The 17,705-nt window shown below is 37.4% G+C and overlaps 6 protein-coding genes across 6 annotated transcripts; 1 reads left to right on the plus strand and 5 right to left on the minus strand. All coding sequences in view use genetic code 12, as the record gives it.

The window, feature by feature from the left end:
* Positions 1-642: 642 nt before the first annotated feature.
* UGA3 (Fungal transcriptional regulatory protein) lies at positions 643-3,054 on the minus strand (the record flags this gene model as incomplete). The annotated part of the gene is made up of 1 exon (XM_001383885.1): positions 643-3,054. The coding sequence occupies one exon, from the start codon at positions 3,052-3,054 to the stop codon at positions 643-645; it is 2,412 nt and encodes an 803-aa protein (XP_001383922.2).
* Positions 3,055-3,818: 764 nt separating this feature from the next.
* NHG3 (Salicylate hydroxylase (Salicylate 1-monooxygenase)) lies at positions 3,819-5,057 on the minus strand (the record flags this gene model as incomplete). The annotated part of the gene is made up of 1 exon (XM_001383886.1): positions 3,819-5,057. One exon carries the CDS (start codon positions 5,055-5,057, stop codon positions 3,819-3,821), a length of 1,239 nt encoding a protein of 412 aa, XP_001383923.1.
* A 719-nt stretch (positions 5,058-5,776) lies between these two features.
* Positions 5,777-10,040, minus strand: DAL10 (putative allantoate permease; the record flags this gene model as incomplete). The annotated part of the gene is made up of 2 exons (XM_001383887.1): positions 5,777-7,195; positions 10,017-10,040. 2 exons carry the CDS (start codon positions 10,038-10,040, stop codon positions 5,777-5,779), a joined length of 1,443 nt encoding a protein of 480 aa, XP_001383924.2.
* A 680-nt stretch (positions 10,041-10,720) lies between these two features.
* SAL1 (Aromatic-ring hydroxylase) lies at positions 10,721-11,878 on the plus strand (the record flags this gene model as incomplete). Its single annotated transcript, XM_001383549.1, has 1 exon — positions 10,721-11,878. A coding segment is annotated over one exon (1,158 nt), but the record flags the coding sequence as incomplete, so codon positions are not given.
* A 356-nt stretch (positions 11,879-12,234) lies between these two features.
* On the minus strand, positions 12,235-12,933 carry PICST_57112 (predicted protein; the record flags this gene model as incomplete). The annotated part of the gene is made up of 1 exon (XM_001383888.1): positions 12,235-12,933. A coding segment is annotated over one exon (699 nt), but the record flags the coding sequence as incomplete, so codon positions are not given.
* Positions 12,934-14,957: 2,024 nt separating this feature from the next.
* Positions 14,958-17,705, minus strand: PICST_31037 (predicted protein; the record flags this gene model as incomplete). Its single annotated transcript, XM_001383889.1, has 2 exons — positions 14,958-17,248; positions 17,321-17,705. 2 exons carry the CDS (start codon positions 17,703-17,705, stop codon positions 14,958-14,960), a joined length of 2,676 nt encoding a protein of 891 aa, XP_001383926.1.

Here is a 17,705-nt window from a genome sequence, read left to right on the forward strand (position 1 = left end):
GGGAAGAATGGGGATCATAATTTCGAACAGAGGTCTTTTGAGTGCAAAACTTAATCGTGCTGACTCACTGAAACAAGAAGAACGAGGATACCGATAAAGTGTCTACACAACCAAATGAGACAAACACTATGGATTTCAAAAAGGTAGGTTTCGACCGAGATGGTATATAATTCGAAGTTACGTTTTAATGTGTATGGTATTGTAGGTTACTAGTGATTGCATTGTTGCATACTACTTTATCTTCAATGTTTGTTATACGTGCAATGTGGTCTACGATCAGAGACTAGCCAATGCACTTAATTGACATGAAAATGGCCACAGACTACTGCTTGACAATCTTGACAACTGGAAAGTGAAAGTCTTCCTGTGAGTATCAATAATTTTATTCCCTTGCTCTTTCCTATTGGTGAAGTTCATTTGAATGTAATTTAAATGACTCTACACATGGAGGATGCTCCCGTGTCAAAGGATTTGGGCTCTGCCAAATCTGTTGGAAACAAATATTGTTGCAGAAAAAGCGGATACATAAATCGGCAGCATGACGAGGCAGATGTTGATTGCAAGCTTCTCGAGTCCTCTACGATAAGAAATGAAAATTTGCATTCATTTTGTAATGAAAAACATTTATATAGATTGAAAAATTCAAAACATAACCAAACCAGGAAATTGATAGTATCTGACAGCAGCCCAATTAACAAAATTTCCTTCCTTATTATCTCTACTCCAAATGTACAACAACATTCGTTCAAACTCTTCAATATAGTGGAACTTCAATCTTTTCTTTATAGATCTGACCCTTGAAATGATAAAATCTCGATCAGTTTTTGTTATCGCTACAGAACCAGCTAGTATCAACGGAAACATTAAACTACTTTCCAAGTTTGACTTCTCTGGGATCAATTTGACAGCTCTTAGGATAGTAGAAAGACACACTTTAACTCTTATGTCTTGACGGTTGTAACCATCTTTGATTTGATGCAATCTTAAAAAAGCAGCCCATTGTAAAGCCATGGCATATTGAGACATCTGGACATCTGAAACATCATTGAAGTTCATTGTGGTTGGTAATTCCCAGTCTTGTAGTTTCATCTCGATATCATCCGCCATTATTTGAAATTGTCTCTCTTGATCTTCGCCGTCATGCCTCGATTTACGTAACGAGGCCAAAGTTGAAATATTGCCCAAAATTTTGAATATTTCACCAGCAATACCAAATCTGAAGCCAAACTTGCTGTTCAAAATCTCTGTGACCTCTTCTTGATCATAAACATGAGATTCTATTTCTATCTTTTCACTTATAGTCAGTTCGCTTGTTTGACAATTGTCATTTTGGGCTGATTGTTCAATATAAGGTGGATGACAAGTACTGAGGCTTGAAATAAGATCTATATAGCAAAAAAGTTGAACCAACATTGGTGCATAACCACTTCGAGCTGAAGCCATCTTTTTAATACCTCCTCTAAATTTTGTGATCTCAGATGCTTTTTCTAATAAAACAGACCAACCTAAAGACGATCCATTCAATATTTCCATGATTCCACTCAACAAGATTGATAGTAAGATTTCATCAGAAAAGTAGTACTCTACTTGAGAAGTGCTCCCAAGCAATGTAGCATGAGAACTTGAACGATACAAGACAGCGTCTCTAAAGAATTTTATATCATTACCTGCCCTGTGAGCCGAAGCAATGGCCAAAATTGGATCTCTGACCCTCTTATCTTTCAATGAGATAGGGATAATAGTGCTCATGAATGCATTAGAGGTCTCGTCAGCAAATATGGTGAATGATACGTCAGTAACAAAATACTTTAACAAAAATCTCTCCTTTACAGAAATGTTGTTTTCCATTACAATGTTATTCAAAAGACTCAAGCATATACTATTACTGATTTGATTCATGTTCTCAAACAATTGGTGATATTTGATGGATGTTGATTTGTGTAATTGAATTGGACCAGGGGTATCAGATCTAGAAATGGCCATACGTTTTCTAGTAATATTATCACTACTATTGTTGATACTCTCGTTATTAATATTGGCCTCGCTACTCTCAGGATTATTCAGATTGTTCGCGAGAATTAGACCAAAATTTCTTAAATCCTGATCTATAATGGAACTGGTAATATTATCGTCGCCATCGTCGTTATCTCTTCTAAACAAATCAGAAAATAGTGCATCATTACTGCTGCAAGTACTGTTCATAGGTGAAGATTCCGCCCCTGTATTTGTTTTTTTATCCATGTTTAATAATGTAATGTCGTTGTTAAGAAAGGTATCAGTCGACATAAAAGCAGCTGGTGAAACTGGAATGTTATGAGTCTCCTTTACACATCTATCCCTAATAGGTTCTGAAGATTTCTGTTCCGTGGAACTTGTTTGCAGCAGAACTGTAGTCTCGGAACAATTTCCATCGTTGGGATTGTCAAAATGGGGCGAAGCTGAACTATCATCAACTGAGAGACTGCTTATTAGTGATGTCGAACTAGAAGCAGATTGTATTGACAAGCTGATCTCAGCCTTCCTTTGCAACAATGGGTCTAATCTTGAAGATTTAGCCTTTGGCTTCCTCTTACGCACAGTAGGCCCCGAACATTCCAAATTCAGTTTGGTACAATAGCCACAATTGGGCCAACTTTCATCACATTTTCTCTTTCTCTTTCTACATGCTTCACAGGCCGATTTCGAGTGGCGTATTCCAGTTCTCTTCTCAAGTTTGCCATTTCTGCGATCACTCAGAGGTATCAAAGAGTTGCTTCTAGGAGAATAAGACAGATCTCTATCTCCTCTTTGAGGTCTACCAATTTTTTTCAATGGCCTATCCAACACGCACTTAATGCTCATTCTGGCACACCTTTCACATGGCACACTTCCCGTACAAACTTGCTTTATTTCATGACATCTATCGCAGGCTCTTTTCTTCGGCTTTGGAAGTTCCTGGAGTAGTTGTAGCTGTGAAAGATGTTCCAAATGTTGATCTTGATCTTGTTCGACTGATATTATGCTTGAGATACTTTGTAGATTTTCAGTCTCATTCTGTCTTGTTCCTTCAGACATGGGCACAAGTATTATAGTCTCGTGAAAACGAGATAGCACATTAACCTGTGCAGCTTGAATTCAATTATGAATCAAAAAAACCTCTATTAACAGTGAAGTATGGCGGGCTTCAAATATGGCAATTATTTACCGTGCTCTACTTGTTAATTTACTTCGTAACATCAAGTACTTCTTTTTAGATCGAATCTAATATCACATTGAATTGAAAGGGAACCTTTGTGTTCCTTATCTAAAATTGAACCAAGCAAATAATTTTGCGTTTCTTATCAGCTCGTGATTACATAATGAACTATAAATGTTAACTTCCGACGGAAGTTTTCTGTGGTACAGGGCTTTGAATTTTATGTTTGAACAAAGTATATCCCAAAAACACATATCCGACCAGCCATCCACTGAATGAATCGCAACTCATTACTTGTTTTAAATTGGGGTCCTTTTATCTTGTTGCAAAAATACAATATATTAATATCACCCGGAAGTTTTTATCTAAGGATTTCCTCCACCCTCGGTATGGATTAGAGGAAGATTTATATACTCTCTAGTAGGTAGGTTGGAGTTTAGTCGTAATACATGCTATTTCGTAAGAAGTATCAATTTCAAATACTTAAGGATTGGTAGTGAGAAATTGTAGGCGACTAATAGTTCTAAATAATTAGTGGAATAGGAGAAGAGTTTGAAAGGATGTGCATTTTCAAGCAATTGCCCCGACTGGAGTTAAATTAATCTAGAATAAGTTAAGAAAGCTATAACAGTCTGCATTGAAGTCAAAGACCCATGTTCTTGACAATTTGATCAATATCAGCCTTGATATTATACGAACAAACTTCTTCGATTGTAAGCCTGTTTTCATCTTTCAAATCAGCAGCTCCCGAAGACCAACCGATTCTTTCATTCAAGTTTTCTCTAGCTCTCAATGAAGCGGCTTGAATTTTGTTGGCTCTTGGTTGTCTAACAGATTGATACACTTTTAATCCATCTTGTGGGGAAAAATTAAACATTTTGCTGAAAATGTAACCAAAGGCAGCTGCATCTTCAAATGCCATCACTGCACCTTGAGATTGATCTGGCATTTGAGGGTGGGCAGCGTCACCTAATAAGCCGACTTTTCCCTTGACCCAATATGGATACTGTTTGTGAACATATAGTCTCCATTGTTTGATATCAAACGCAATCTTGAATAGTTCCTTCAAGGCACCATCTAACTCTGGAAATGTGGCTAATAATTGCTCAGGAGTAGCTTCATTGTTCCAACCATCTTCACGCAAGTCATTGATCTCAGCCGGATAGAAGCAGTAACATGAAACAATTTCACCATCTGAACATGGAGACAAAACAATCTTATTTTTGTCGTTACCACCCCAAAATTCAATGGCTTCATTCTTTGAAAAATCCTTTAATCCCAACTTATGAACGTCTTCTGTCCTAAATAAGCATCTGTAACAGCATGAGGTTGAAATCCCAAATTCTGGTATGACACCAATTTTCTCTCTTGTTGTAGATCTGATGCCATCTGCTGCAATAATCAAGTCAGCATATGCTTCTTTGCCGTTTTCAAAGACCATGTGCCCACTTTCATGGTTGACATCAATGACTTTATAATCAACTAACAACTTACATGGTGTACCCTCCCCCTTTTCTTGTGTTGCAGTATCCATCAAAACATTATGAATGTCTATTCTGTGAAAGTTATAGTATGGAGTTCCAAAAGCCTTCTCATAGTCTCCCAAGCTGTAAACACCCTCGATTTCGCCCGTCTTCCAATCGTGCCTGATTAAATCCTTCAAGATGATTGGTTTGGCGGCATCAAAGTCAATTCCCCATTCCTTCAAATGTTTACCACCATTTGATGCGCACGATAATGAGGCACCAACTTCACCAGCAAAGTGATATCTTTCATAAACTGTAACAGTATGACCATTTCTTCTCATGGCAATGGCTGCAGCAAGACCACCTAATCCAGCACCTAATACTGCGACGTTTAATGGTTTCCATTCCTTTGTCATTATTTCCAGTTGGTTTACAAATGGGTAAATATTATGGTGCAATTAAAGTCTTAGGTTCAACCTTCAAAAAAGTTGATTAGAGACTGAATCCCCAAATATGCGATTACTTGTGGTTCCATTTTATATATTCCTGACTTGCAGCAATTTCACCAATTCGAGAAAAACACCAGATAATCGATTTGCCAGTAGTGCATTGATGAAATCAACTGGCTTGTAGAGTCGGATAACTCAAGGATTGATAAGAAAGTGGATTAGATTCCCGCAAGCACAAAATCAACTGTCGCAAATTTAAAATGGCCGCCGCAAAACTTTTGATTAGCCTCCAGACGAAAAGGGATTAAACGGAAATTTAAGACACTATCGCAAATGCCGAACTAAGATATCTAAAGCGACCTAAGGTGTGTATACTTTCCGATTCAACTTGACTGCATGTTGAAATTTTTTGGAACCTCAATTTTCATCTTCGATAAGCTTTTTTGCATCTTCAAATTTATATTTCGCCAGATCTGAAACCAAAGAGAATTAATATTATGTACATAAAAGTATTTAGAAAGGGTAAGTAAAAATCGAGATGGAAAATGAGGGCATAGCGGTCAGAAAAGTAAGCTAAGAAACAAATAAAACGATGTGATCTGAGAAAGCACTAACATTCTTATATAGCATATACAGAACTAATATTGTGTATGTAACGTCTATAAACCCAAAACTCTTTCAAGAATCTAATACTTGTATCTGAAGTGTCTGTTTTCAAAATCCGTCAAATTGGACCATGCGAGTTTCAATTCTTCATCTTCAGTCAAAGGTAATTCATCCTTCTGCTCTTCGTCTCTACTCTTGTTTCTGCGATAGTAGATGAAAGCTATAACCCATGTTATAATTATACTCAAGGCTTGAGTAACCAACAAGCAGATTTTGGCAGGGTAATAGTCTGGGGCATCCTTGTGTTGATAACTCTGAGGACCAACAATATTACCAATGGCAAAACCAAACATGATAAAAAGGTTCGCACCAATCTTCTTTGTATAACCAGAAAAGTTGGCTCCGACCCAACTATATATGATAGCCAAAGGGGCAACAATGAAATTAATAAGGTAGATACCAACCAACAAGCCAGCTTGATTGGACTTTGGCAAAAATGACATCAAAGCACCACCAATGATAGCAGGAATAAGTAAAAGAGTATTGGCAATCCAGCGTGGAAATCCCTTCATAACGAAATATGTAGACACCAATGTTGAGAAAATGGATACAATACCAGATGGCATATTCAATAGAGCAGCTTCCCTTGATGTGAAACCAAACGAAATAATGTCTGTCGATGAAAAAGTTGAGATTGTACTTGACGAAAATGAAACCGTGATAGCCAAAAGACATAATAACCAAGGTTGAATATCACACAACAATTCCCAAAATTGAGACTTGACTAAGCGTTTATTTTGAATACCAACTTTACTTTCCGTCAACTTCGTCAACAACACATACTTTTCCTTTGGCGTTAAAAATTTGCAGGATAATGGATTGTCTGGCAAAGTAAAATATGCTGCTAAACCGGCGGCGATATTGAGCATACCAATGACAATAAACATTATTCTCCATCCACGAATGGAAGTATTAGAAACCAATTGGAATAGGTATGAGATCAATCCACCAAATATTTGACCCAAACCCAAACCACAATACCAGATACCACTTCTAAACGAACCTTCATATGAAGTGTACCACATTGTTGTAATAAGTAACAAACAGGGACTGATGGCAGCTTCTGCACAGCCGAGTAAAATACGTACAGTCAACATACCACCAAAGTTTGTTGGAGCAGCACAACATGCAGAAAAGACACCCCAAAGCAAGACATTTAAACCCAAAACCTTCGAAGGAGAAAATTTTTGCAAAAAGAAGCCTTGAACAGGTTCAAAGAAAAAGAATGCAACGAAGAAGAAAGTAGCCAAATATGAGAATTGGTTGTTGACCAAACCAATATCTTGTGACATACCCATAACGTTACTATAATTCAAAGCAACTTTGTCTAGAAACTGCAAGAAGTAGCATGTCAACATAATTCCCATAATACGATAATCAACCTTTCTGGTAACTGCCTCCGCTGAGACAGCTTCTTCTGGATTTTCGTCATCAAAATTCTTCAAAAATTCGTATACCAGTCGATCGTGTGTATCACAATTGCCGAAGTCTGTTGTCGATCCCACTTGGGTAACGCTAATAGCAGCCAACGAGCTTTTTTCAACTGAGCTCATGATTCTTTTTAGTTACGTTTCTTACTTATTATTAGCGGGACGTAGAGACGGTGATTGAAAATATATAATTTGCTCGATATCTGTTAGATGTAAAACGAATCGAGGCAGTAGAGAACGTAGATGAACATCGAAAAAGAAGGAATTTATATCTATATCTATATATATGATTTGGTAACAGATGCCGATATCAGCAATATGGTTAAGGAAACCAACTTTAGATGATAGTCGTAATCTGCAGAAGATCGTTATCGGCACTTCAAATTTGCGCCCCACGGAGACTTTTCAGGAAGATGCGAAAATTCAGATTGCGGCATATTTTCGTTTCCGGAACTACAGTTGCTAGAACTTCATATTTCCCATTTGGCAATTGTTGGCTTCCAATTATTTGCTGAAACGACCTTAATTCCTTGAACGTATGGCTGTACATAAAGATGAAATTCAAATATATTGGGCATTTGTCTCATTTTTGAGAGCTTAATATCCCTTTTTGTTTTCTCTTAAAAGAGTTTGTATTGCGATTTTTCCAAAACTTCATTATTCATCTAGATTCATTAAAATGACTGCTGAGCCAATTATTTACCCTGGGTCATTGATACTCGTTACTGGTTCAACTGGTTTCATTGGAGCACACTGTGTTAAACAATTATTGCAGGAAGGATATAAAGTTAGAGCCGCTTTAAGATCCAAGTCAAAAGCTGATAGATTGATGCGAAGCGTTGAAAGAAAGTATCAATTATCCTTATCGTTTGCTTTTATCAGTGATATCACAGACTTGAAATCAATGCAAAAAGCTGTTGTTGGTTGTGATGGTATTCTTCATTTGGCTTCACCATATACATATGCAGTTACCAACTTTGTTGATGAGTTGTTAACACCAGCAGTTAAGGGAACAACGACAGTTATGGAAGCTGCTATCAACGAACCAAAAGTCAAAAGAGTTGTCATTACTTCGTCTTTTGCTGCAGTTTTCGATGCTTCAAAAGGTATGCAACCAGGGGTGGTATTGACAGAAAGAGATTTCTCTCCCTTATTATGGGATGATGGAGCTAATACCAGTGACGTTGCAGTTGCCTATCGAGCATCCAAAATTGTCGCTGAAAGAGCAGCTTGGGATTTCATCGAAGAAAAACATCCAAACTTTGATATTGCTGTTTTATGTCCACCTATGGTCTATGGCCCGTTGATGAATACTTTATTGCTAGATTCAATTGCATCTTTGAATTTTAGCAATCAAGGCATTTGGAAGATGTGTACTTCAAGTTCCTTGGATGAAGTTCCACCTACAAAGGGTCCTGTTTGGGTTGATGTTAGAGATTTAGCAAACGCCCATATTAAAGCCCTAATTACTCCTGGCGCTTCAAATCAAAGATTTATGGTTAGTGCTGGTGATTTCTGCAATCAAGAAATTGCAGATATACTTAGAGAGAAGTTACCAAAGAAGTTGGCTGATAATATTCCTATTGGTGAACCAGGTAGGAGAATTACCGGTTCTCACTTTACTACCGATTCAACGAAGGCCATCAAAGTTCTAGGTGTTCATTTTGGAAGATTTGAGGACGCTGTTTTAGATTTGGCTTTGCAACTTTTTGAGTATACTCAAACCTAATATAAACATATTTTATGCACTTGAAGTATTTTTAACTAACTGTTGTTTCTTGTCGGCGACTATTATCTGTAATGCTTGAACTTTACTTTTTAAACTTTTCAATATCAACTGTAAACTCTAAAAATATACACCGTCCATTTTTATGAAAATAATGTGAAGTAATTCTATTTCACGAAGTGTTTCGTTTGCATAACACATCTGGATTACACTTTCGGGTTATACAAGAGGAAATGTGTATGAATACATATGTCTATGTCTGAAGTAACTGTTGAATTTACCATCCTATAGTACCATGAGCCAATGCTAATTCTTTAGCAGTCAAGTCAATAAAAGAGCTAGCTTGCCACAAAGCAGCATCCATATGCATAAAGGGATGAGGTACACCCTCAAATCTCTTGAACACAACCTCATTACCATTAGTAATTAACTTTTGAGCGTAGGCTTCACCTTCATCTCTCATTGGGTCACACCCTGCTGTATAAATGACAGTTTTAGACAAACCTTTCCAGTTCGGCGCGGTCATGATACTCTTGAACCAGCCCATCTTTGCAACTTGAAGGTCGTACTCACCCTGATCTTTAGATAATGAGGACCATTTCAACGAATCGAACCATTTCAATCTTGCCCAATTCAATGTTGGAGCAAATTCACATTCTTGGGTTGAGAAGTATGGAGAGTCTGCAGCAGTTGCGTATGATTGGATATCATCAACTTGTGGTGTACCGGCACAAACCAATTTCAACTTGAGGCCAATGTCTCTGCATAAGTGATCAACTGCTAAACAGATATTACCTCCAGCACTAACGCCACCGATAGAAATACTATCTTTGTTGAATCCTAACTTTTCGGCATTTTGATGGACATATTTAGTAGCTTCGAAACAGTCAGTCAAACCAGTGGGAAAAGCGTATTCTGGGATCAATCTATAATCAACATCAACAATGGCAATTCTTGCCTTAGCACAGTAATGTTTCAAAACATGCGATTCAGTATCCAAATCCCCTAAACCCCAACCACCACCGTGGAAATCAATATGGACTGGTAATAATTCATCTTTCTTGCTATCATTCGGTCTATATATCCTCAAGATTATTTCAGAACCATCTTCAGCTTTGAATGCAACATCTTTTATGTCCTTGATATCTGGTGCAGGAGCGGTACCATAAGAATAGATCTTTGAGTAGTTCTTCCTCAAGAGTGGAAGATCGATCTTACCATTTGGAGTATGAGCAACATGTTCATTGTATAAATCAACAAATACTGGATCCATCTTACCGAGCATTGTCGGATGGATTGGATTGACAGCTTCATGGCCCGTTTCGAGTACTTTCGACATTTGTAGTTATGAGAATTGATAACTCCTTTTAAGATATAAAGTAAAATGGATAAACAAGTATTGCTTTCAATTGTCCTTATATACAAAAGTTGTGATTTCCAATCTTCATTACATGTTTGGCTTTCATGAATAGTAGTATGTAGTATCGATTAAACGTCGCTCATTTTTCTAACCGTTGCGTATCTCTTATCTCAAAAAGTGGCCGTCGGAAATTTGTTTTTTCGCGATCTAAGATTTTCACTTTGACAGAAGCCCGATAAGGAAGCAGTTTGACGGTCTACATTTTGAAAAATGACAATCTATCACTATTATTTGAAAAAATGACAAATTCTGAGGAGATAAGAATGGAAGGCTTCAACATCGTCCTCTTCTAAAGTACCAAAATAACTTATAAATACCTTTTTATTCTTCGTTTTGTCCATTCAGTCTTATCAGATCAGCAGAGAGAAATATATATCTATATACTAAAATGACAGCATGGGACCAAGGTAAGATATTAATTTCAGGAGCAGGAGTTGTTGGTTTGTTGCTAGCACAATCATTAAAGAAACTAAACATTCCATACGAAATATTCGATAGAGATGAGTCAATAAGCGCTAGAGGTCAAGGTTGGGGTATCACAATTCATTGGGCATTGAACGATATGTTGAGCATGCTACCAGAAGATTTAATCAAATCTGTGTACGATGCTCAAGTTTACGAAAATTTCCATGAGAATGACAATGGTAATTTCATTTATATCAATGGCTCAAACGGTATCCCAGTTGTTAATATCCCACCTGCTCCAAGATTAAGGGTCAGAAGAGAAGAGTTAAGAGTAATCTTGTCAACTGGTATTGATGTCAATTGGGGTTGTCAGACCATTAACATTGAGACTGATGACGATGCAACTGATATCAACAAGAGAGTTACAGTCACATGTAAGAATGGCAAAGTATTTCAAGGTGGAATATTGATGGGTATCGAAGGTTCCAAATCGGTCACAAGATCAATTACAAATCCTACCAATCATGAATTGCAATACTTACCGATTAGATTTATTGGTGGTACCATTGAGTTATCGGAAGATGAATATAGGAAGATGGCAACAACTTTCAGTCCATTGTTGTTTCAGGGCACAATTCCACAAACTGAATCGTTCTTTTGGTATTCCCTCTTAGCAACACCAAAATACACTAAAAACGGAACTTACAAATCACAGATCATGATGTCATGGAAAAATAATCCGGATGAACCATTTGATACACCAGAAGAAAAATATGCCCTGATTAAAATCCATTCAAAAGGATTAGACCCTCGATTACAATACATGATTGATTACTTGGACAAGAGCACCGGGTCTTTCATGGAGTTGCAATTGGCCGATTGGCCAATATGCGATTGGAACGATTTCAATAATAAGATCTTATTGATGGGTGATGCATGCCATGCGATGACGATGTATAGGGGTGAAGCTTGCAATCATGGCATTGCTGATGTTAAACTATTCACAAACTTGTGTGAAAGCTTGTTGAATGGTAAAATAGATTGGAATGCGGTTGTTGGGAAGTATAAAACTTCGATAAAAGATAGATGTTCAGAAGCTGTTCTTCTATCGAGACAGGCTTGTATCGATGCTCATGATTGGAGCAAGATTTTTGTTGGTAGTCAGTCTCCGTTGCTAGCAATTAGAAAGAAGAATTTATGACTAGTGTTTATTAGATTTTTCCATTTTTTTTTTCAGTTCTGATATACATTAGTGAAACTTAAATGTTTGTTTCAATTACTACAATATTCAAATGATATAGTGGCTTCTGAATAGACAGAACATCTTGATCTTCTGAAATTGAGTACAGTTCTTTCTAGCCAAGATTTGCACTCCTCTTAACAGAGCTCATTTCAATGTAAATTTTATGGGCACTTTGCAGGTACAGAAGATTAATGAAGATGAACTTCTTTATAACACGGTAATATACATATACATCCAATTGCACACAATCGAAACTAGATAACTATTTCCAAGTCAATGTCAATGCTCTTGATAAGTTTGTCCATCTCTCCAAACTCTCTGTAAGTGGACTTGGCAATCTTTTCTTCTTGCTTGCTCTTTTCATCCAACAACTCTTGGTACTTAGCTTTGGCATCATTTATAGCCTTTTCATTCTCCTGGTTGATCAAATCTTGATAGAAGATTCTAGTAGTGGTCTTCAATCTTGAGAAAGGGTCACCACCATCCGTCACCGTTGCTGTGTTTCTAGATTTTATTTCAGCCTTCCTGATGTTTGTCAGATTCAATTTACGGTTTCTTTCATTGACTTTGGACATGACGTTGGCAGACAGAGAAGGGTTGTGGGTGGTCTGATTTAACAACATTGAGTCCAATTTCTTCAACTTGTCGATGATTTCTCTCGCTTTCTGGGGGTTGGCCTGCTGCTTTGCGATCTTTAGTTCGTCCATCAATCTAGCCTTTCTCGTAACTGCATCATAACCCGACAATTCGTCTCTACCTTGTAATTTCTGCTTCCTAGAAATCATCTCATTGACATCCTTGTCACTGAGACCTCTATTGAAGAAAGCTTGCAATTGGTCATATTTATCGTTAACATCATCCACGTAGTCAATTGTTTCTCCAGTCTTTTCCAATTCATGTAAATATCTGTCAAACTCCTCATGAGATATAGACGAATCGGAGAAGATGCTGAGTGGAAAATCTTTGGTTTGCTTCTTGTTCTGGCTCACTACCAAAAACAAGTCACACATAAAGGTGTTCAATTTGTAAGCCTTTTCTGGCCTGGATTCAACATCAATTATCTTTACCATTCTGTACAGAGGCTTTCTTGACCTCTTATCTATACCAAGGTTGACTTTGGCATAACAATCGACAATAACTTCGCTGAAGTCGGAGTAAAAACAATACTTGCTCAATTTGGATCTACCAACACTGATCTTGTTAATGTTTTCCACTTTTGCCAACTCTGTTGATCTTCTGGGCTTGGATCTACTTGCTCCTCCCCAAGAAACGATATCTTCATCATAATCCTCTTCGTCATCTCTGAGCAACTCTTCATCTTCATCGTCTTCGTCTTCATCTTCCTCATAGTCATCGTACTTTCTAGTTTGTCTCTGAGATTTTTGTTCTCTCTGTTTTCTCAATTCACTCAACTTGTCTCTCTTCGAGCTCTTGTTTGTGCTATCCTTGGTACGGTTGGAACTTCTTGAACCCTTAGCTGGAGCAGCCGTTTTTAACTTCTTCTGCTGCTTCATTCTCTGTTGTAAATATTTCTTTTCATTGTATCTTTCCATCTCCTGAGTTCTCTCGAATAAAATCTGTTCTCTCTGGATTTCGTCCATCGACTCCAAGTCTTCTCGATCTTGCTCATTCTTGTACTTCCCTTCAAGAGGATATGGGTTTACTAAATCATCTTGTTCGTCATCATCTTCTTCCTCTTCTTCCTCCTCCTCTTCCTCTTCGTCCTCTTCATATGCTGCTTCTACATCAGAAGTATCGACTCGTCTTTTCTTGGACAAAACCTCATCTTCATCGTCTTCCTCGTTAACATCTACAGACTTGGATCTTTTCGATGGGGCCACAGTTTCGCTGTCAGATTCCGATTGAAAATCATCATCTCCTCCGGCCAAAGCCAACAAATCGTCTTCCAAATCTGACATCACTGCCTGTTGCTGTTTATATGATATAGTCGACAGTTAATGGACATTATCAAATTCTCGTCGAATCTCAGTTTTAAGCAGTAATTTGATCACGTGATCCTTTGTACACCTGCAGGATATATTTTTGTCATATGTATTGAATTAGATTCCGGTCCTTTTTTTGAATAAATTACAATTGTTTTTATTGCAAAAAAGAATTTGTTGTATCCAGGGGATTGATTCAATAGTAGATTTTATTCAAGTTTAAATAAAAAAGAAAAACTTTAGCTGGGCCGACAAGAATGTACAAAAGCAAAGGATTTCAGAAAGAATTTGCACCCAATACTGGCTTCATCAAATTTGCTTGAGTGAATTTCGTTAGAATTGAAAATTGCATCATAGGGTTCAATTGGCTGTAATAAATTTTGTAGAAGTATGTGACAGACTACAACATTTTAAAGCTAGATAGGTAAGCGAAAATGTGTCCTATAGTGAAACAATTCTACAATGAAACATGCATTTGATTATAAATTTAACAGAACAAATTAACAGTATATCACAAAGATGGCATGATACTGATTTAGAAGTCCATTTCAAAATTCATATTACGTTTTATATTCTATGATATCTTCTCCGGGGAGGCATATCGTGGAGCTCTGGATCTTTCGGATAACAACTGGTGTGAGTTAGGACGTAAAAAATAGTAAGTTAATAGACTTTGGAAGTTAGAATTGAATTGGATCTAGTGATATTTACCAGTAATTGTATCAAATGCAAGCCAATTCTAATTATTTCGTGGATGAATGATAGTTTGTGACTATAATGTGCAGGTACTTTTTTAAACAACTTATTCATTTATTATCCTGATATTGTTCGGATGCTAAGAGGTATAAAAGCAGGAGTTCTGTTTGAGAATGACAAGAATTCGTTTTAAAATACCACACTCAGGTTTTCGAATTTTTGTTCTCATTACATATTTTTTTCGAAAAATCACAACGTATTTATCAAATACATAACTACTTGGAGTAGAGTAATTTAGAATTATTATAAAGAAAAAGAGACAAATACAACATGTTTGCTTATGGGAAGTTTCCTCTTCTTGGACCGAAATAACCATCTGGAGCTTCTGCGGTAGCATTCAATCTTGACTGTTGACCCAAACCACCTTCGATACCACCATATATAACGTTGTTACCCCACCATGAAATACTCTTGTCGTGGTACTCAACGGCAAAGAAAATGATGATAGAAGAAAAAGCCACACCAGCAGTCAATCCTGCAGTTGTGAGATAGTTGTATTTATACCACCATGCCTGGTACTTGTTCTTAATGTAATACATAAAGGCAAAGGAAGCATAAAATGAACCTGTCAAGTAGGAAAGATTGTAAGGAGCATAATTCAACATACCACCGATTACTACTGTAGGTTCAAAGTACTTGGTGTACTTAATTGGAGCGTACTTTTTGAACGCGATTGCAGGAATAGCCAACAAAAATCCAATTAAGAAACAGTATTGCAAAATTGGGTATAATCCGTTGAAGACCTTCTTGGGTCCGATAACACCCCAAAGAATAGAAGCACTGTAAAAGACTCTAGAGTTTGGACAAGTGAATCTCTGTGTGTTGTATGGCTCACAATAGTCTTTAATATTGTCAATAACGAAATTAATTATACCAAGTTGAACGAACGAGGCAATAAAGACACCAATAATTTGAACTCTGAACAAAGCTCTTGGAGGAACCTTGGAGTAGTGAGCCATCTTTTGGTCAGTGATATAGTTTTGTGCCTGACCGTCAATGTTGTAACCAAACGCCTTGATAAAGTTCAAAGCAAGACCGTTACCGGGAAGAGCATAACCAACAATCAATTCAACCAAGACATTGAGTCCAAAACTAAAACCAGTTCTGGAGTAAACTGCAGTTATTGGAATTAAAAAAACAAAGTTGATACCCAAGGCAAAGAAAATACCCCAAACAGGAGTTTCAGCAGGGTAGATTTCGACACAAATAATAGCCAACACAAGAGAAATCACTAAAACTACCAAGAATACCCAATCTGGGACTTCCTTATAAGCTCTCATCATAGTGGAGTGTGGGTCAGTGTAACCTTCATATGTAGATCTCTTAAAGTTTCTGAAACTTTGGTAAAGACTTTTGAGTGCTCTCCAAGTTTGTTTATATCTGGTACCGATTTCATAAACAATAGAAAAAGGGTAGATAGCAAAGAAGGCACCATAAAGAACTAAGTTTCCTGCGGAGTAGAATGGTGGTCCGTACTCCTGATACTTTTTTTCATCAAGCAAACTTTTCTCATTGAGGATCTCCGTAACAGCATAGTAGTCACCAGTATTTGTGAATATGGACGAAGAGTTGATTGGGAGGAAGCCTGTCCATTTGTAATTGGTCCAGTATACACCAACGATTGCAAAAAACCCTATTAAAGCACCGATATAAGTGTTAAGTTGGGTGTAGAATGGAAAAATCAATGGTGCGTTAAAACTAATCATATTCCAGTCGAAGGTAGGAATTGGGTTTAATCCCAAACCAAAGTTACTTCCAGTGATGGCAGCTAAATTGAAATTGTAAGGCTTAATCCATGTCATCCAGTTGAAGACAGACAAGGCATAGAAAAGGTAATCAGGAACCCAAAAATAGACAAAGGATGCCGCAAAGAGAATGAAAAAGTATGTGTATCTTGGAATCTTCCAACCGTTAATAATCTCTTTCTTTTCTGGCACCATCAAAGCTCTGTTCAAGGCGAGAGTAGGTAACACTGTTGGCCAGATAGCTTCAGTTGGATATACAGCAAATCTTCTAAAAACACCAGCGAACCCAAATCCCAAGAAGTTATTAGACAAAATTAATAAGGTTTCATAACCAAAATTAACCCATTTGTTATCGTAGAACACCTTCATCTTTTGAACATGAATGTTGTATGAAACGTAACTGGCACCACCTCCTGCAACAGAATAGAAGAGTGTTGCTAACATCTGCTCCTTGTAATTCCAAGGACCTGGGTTGAGGTCAATACTGTATTTCCAAATCTTGAACTTGAACTTTGGCAAGATATATTCCAACAACATACCACTAGGATAAAGCAACACTTGAACAACAGTTGGGTCCAAATAAATACCAGGTTGCCTTTCAGCAAAGAACTGATTAATTACTGCACCAATGGCAGTCCAAATAATTCCAAGAAGATAGACCCTGAAAGTTTCGACTGGAATAGTATGATCGTCATAAGGATCGGTAACCGCTCTTACTTGAGGGTAAGGTGAGTGGTAAGCAACCAAAACGGCCTCCAATCTAACTTGCAAGTCCCAATCGACCACATTGTGGGTGAAATCTTCGTATTTACCACCTTCAGACACTTCCTGAGAAGAGGACTCACCATCTCTGTCATTCTTCTCATCAAAAGTAGAAGCCAACTTTTCCTTTGTACCAGAAGTCTTAGAATTTCCAATTTCAACAAGGTTAGTCCACAATTCTATGTCTTCGACTGGGATATTGGCGTCGTCATGATGCTCAACAAGAGCTTCTTTCACGATTGTCAATGCTTCATCTTCTCCCATTTTCTCAATCTTGTCGATATAAAAGGCAGCCTGAGGAGGTAATTGTTCAAAGGACTCTAGACCGTTGAGATGAAGTCTCTTCAAGATGAAATGCTTCTGCTCATCTGTAAGCGAAACACCAATCTCACCAATAGAGACTGGGTTAGAAGTAATTGCTCTCAAGTCGACTTCATGATCCTCTAACTGCAAGTGAGAAGTAACACTTCGAATGCTAACGATATTATTAAGTTCTTCCTTCTTTTCGACCTGCGACAT

Source organism: Scheffersomyces stipitis, chromosome 3, assembly GCF_000209165.1.
Source record: "Scheffersomyces stipitis CBS 6054 chromosome 3, complete sequence".
Lineage (NCBI taxonomy): Eukaryota > Fungi > Ascomycota > Pichiomycetes > Serinales > Debaryomycetaceae > Scheffersomyces > Scheffersomyces stipitis.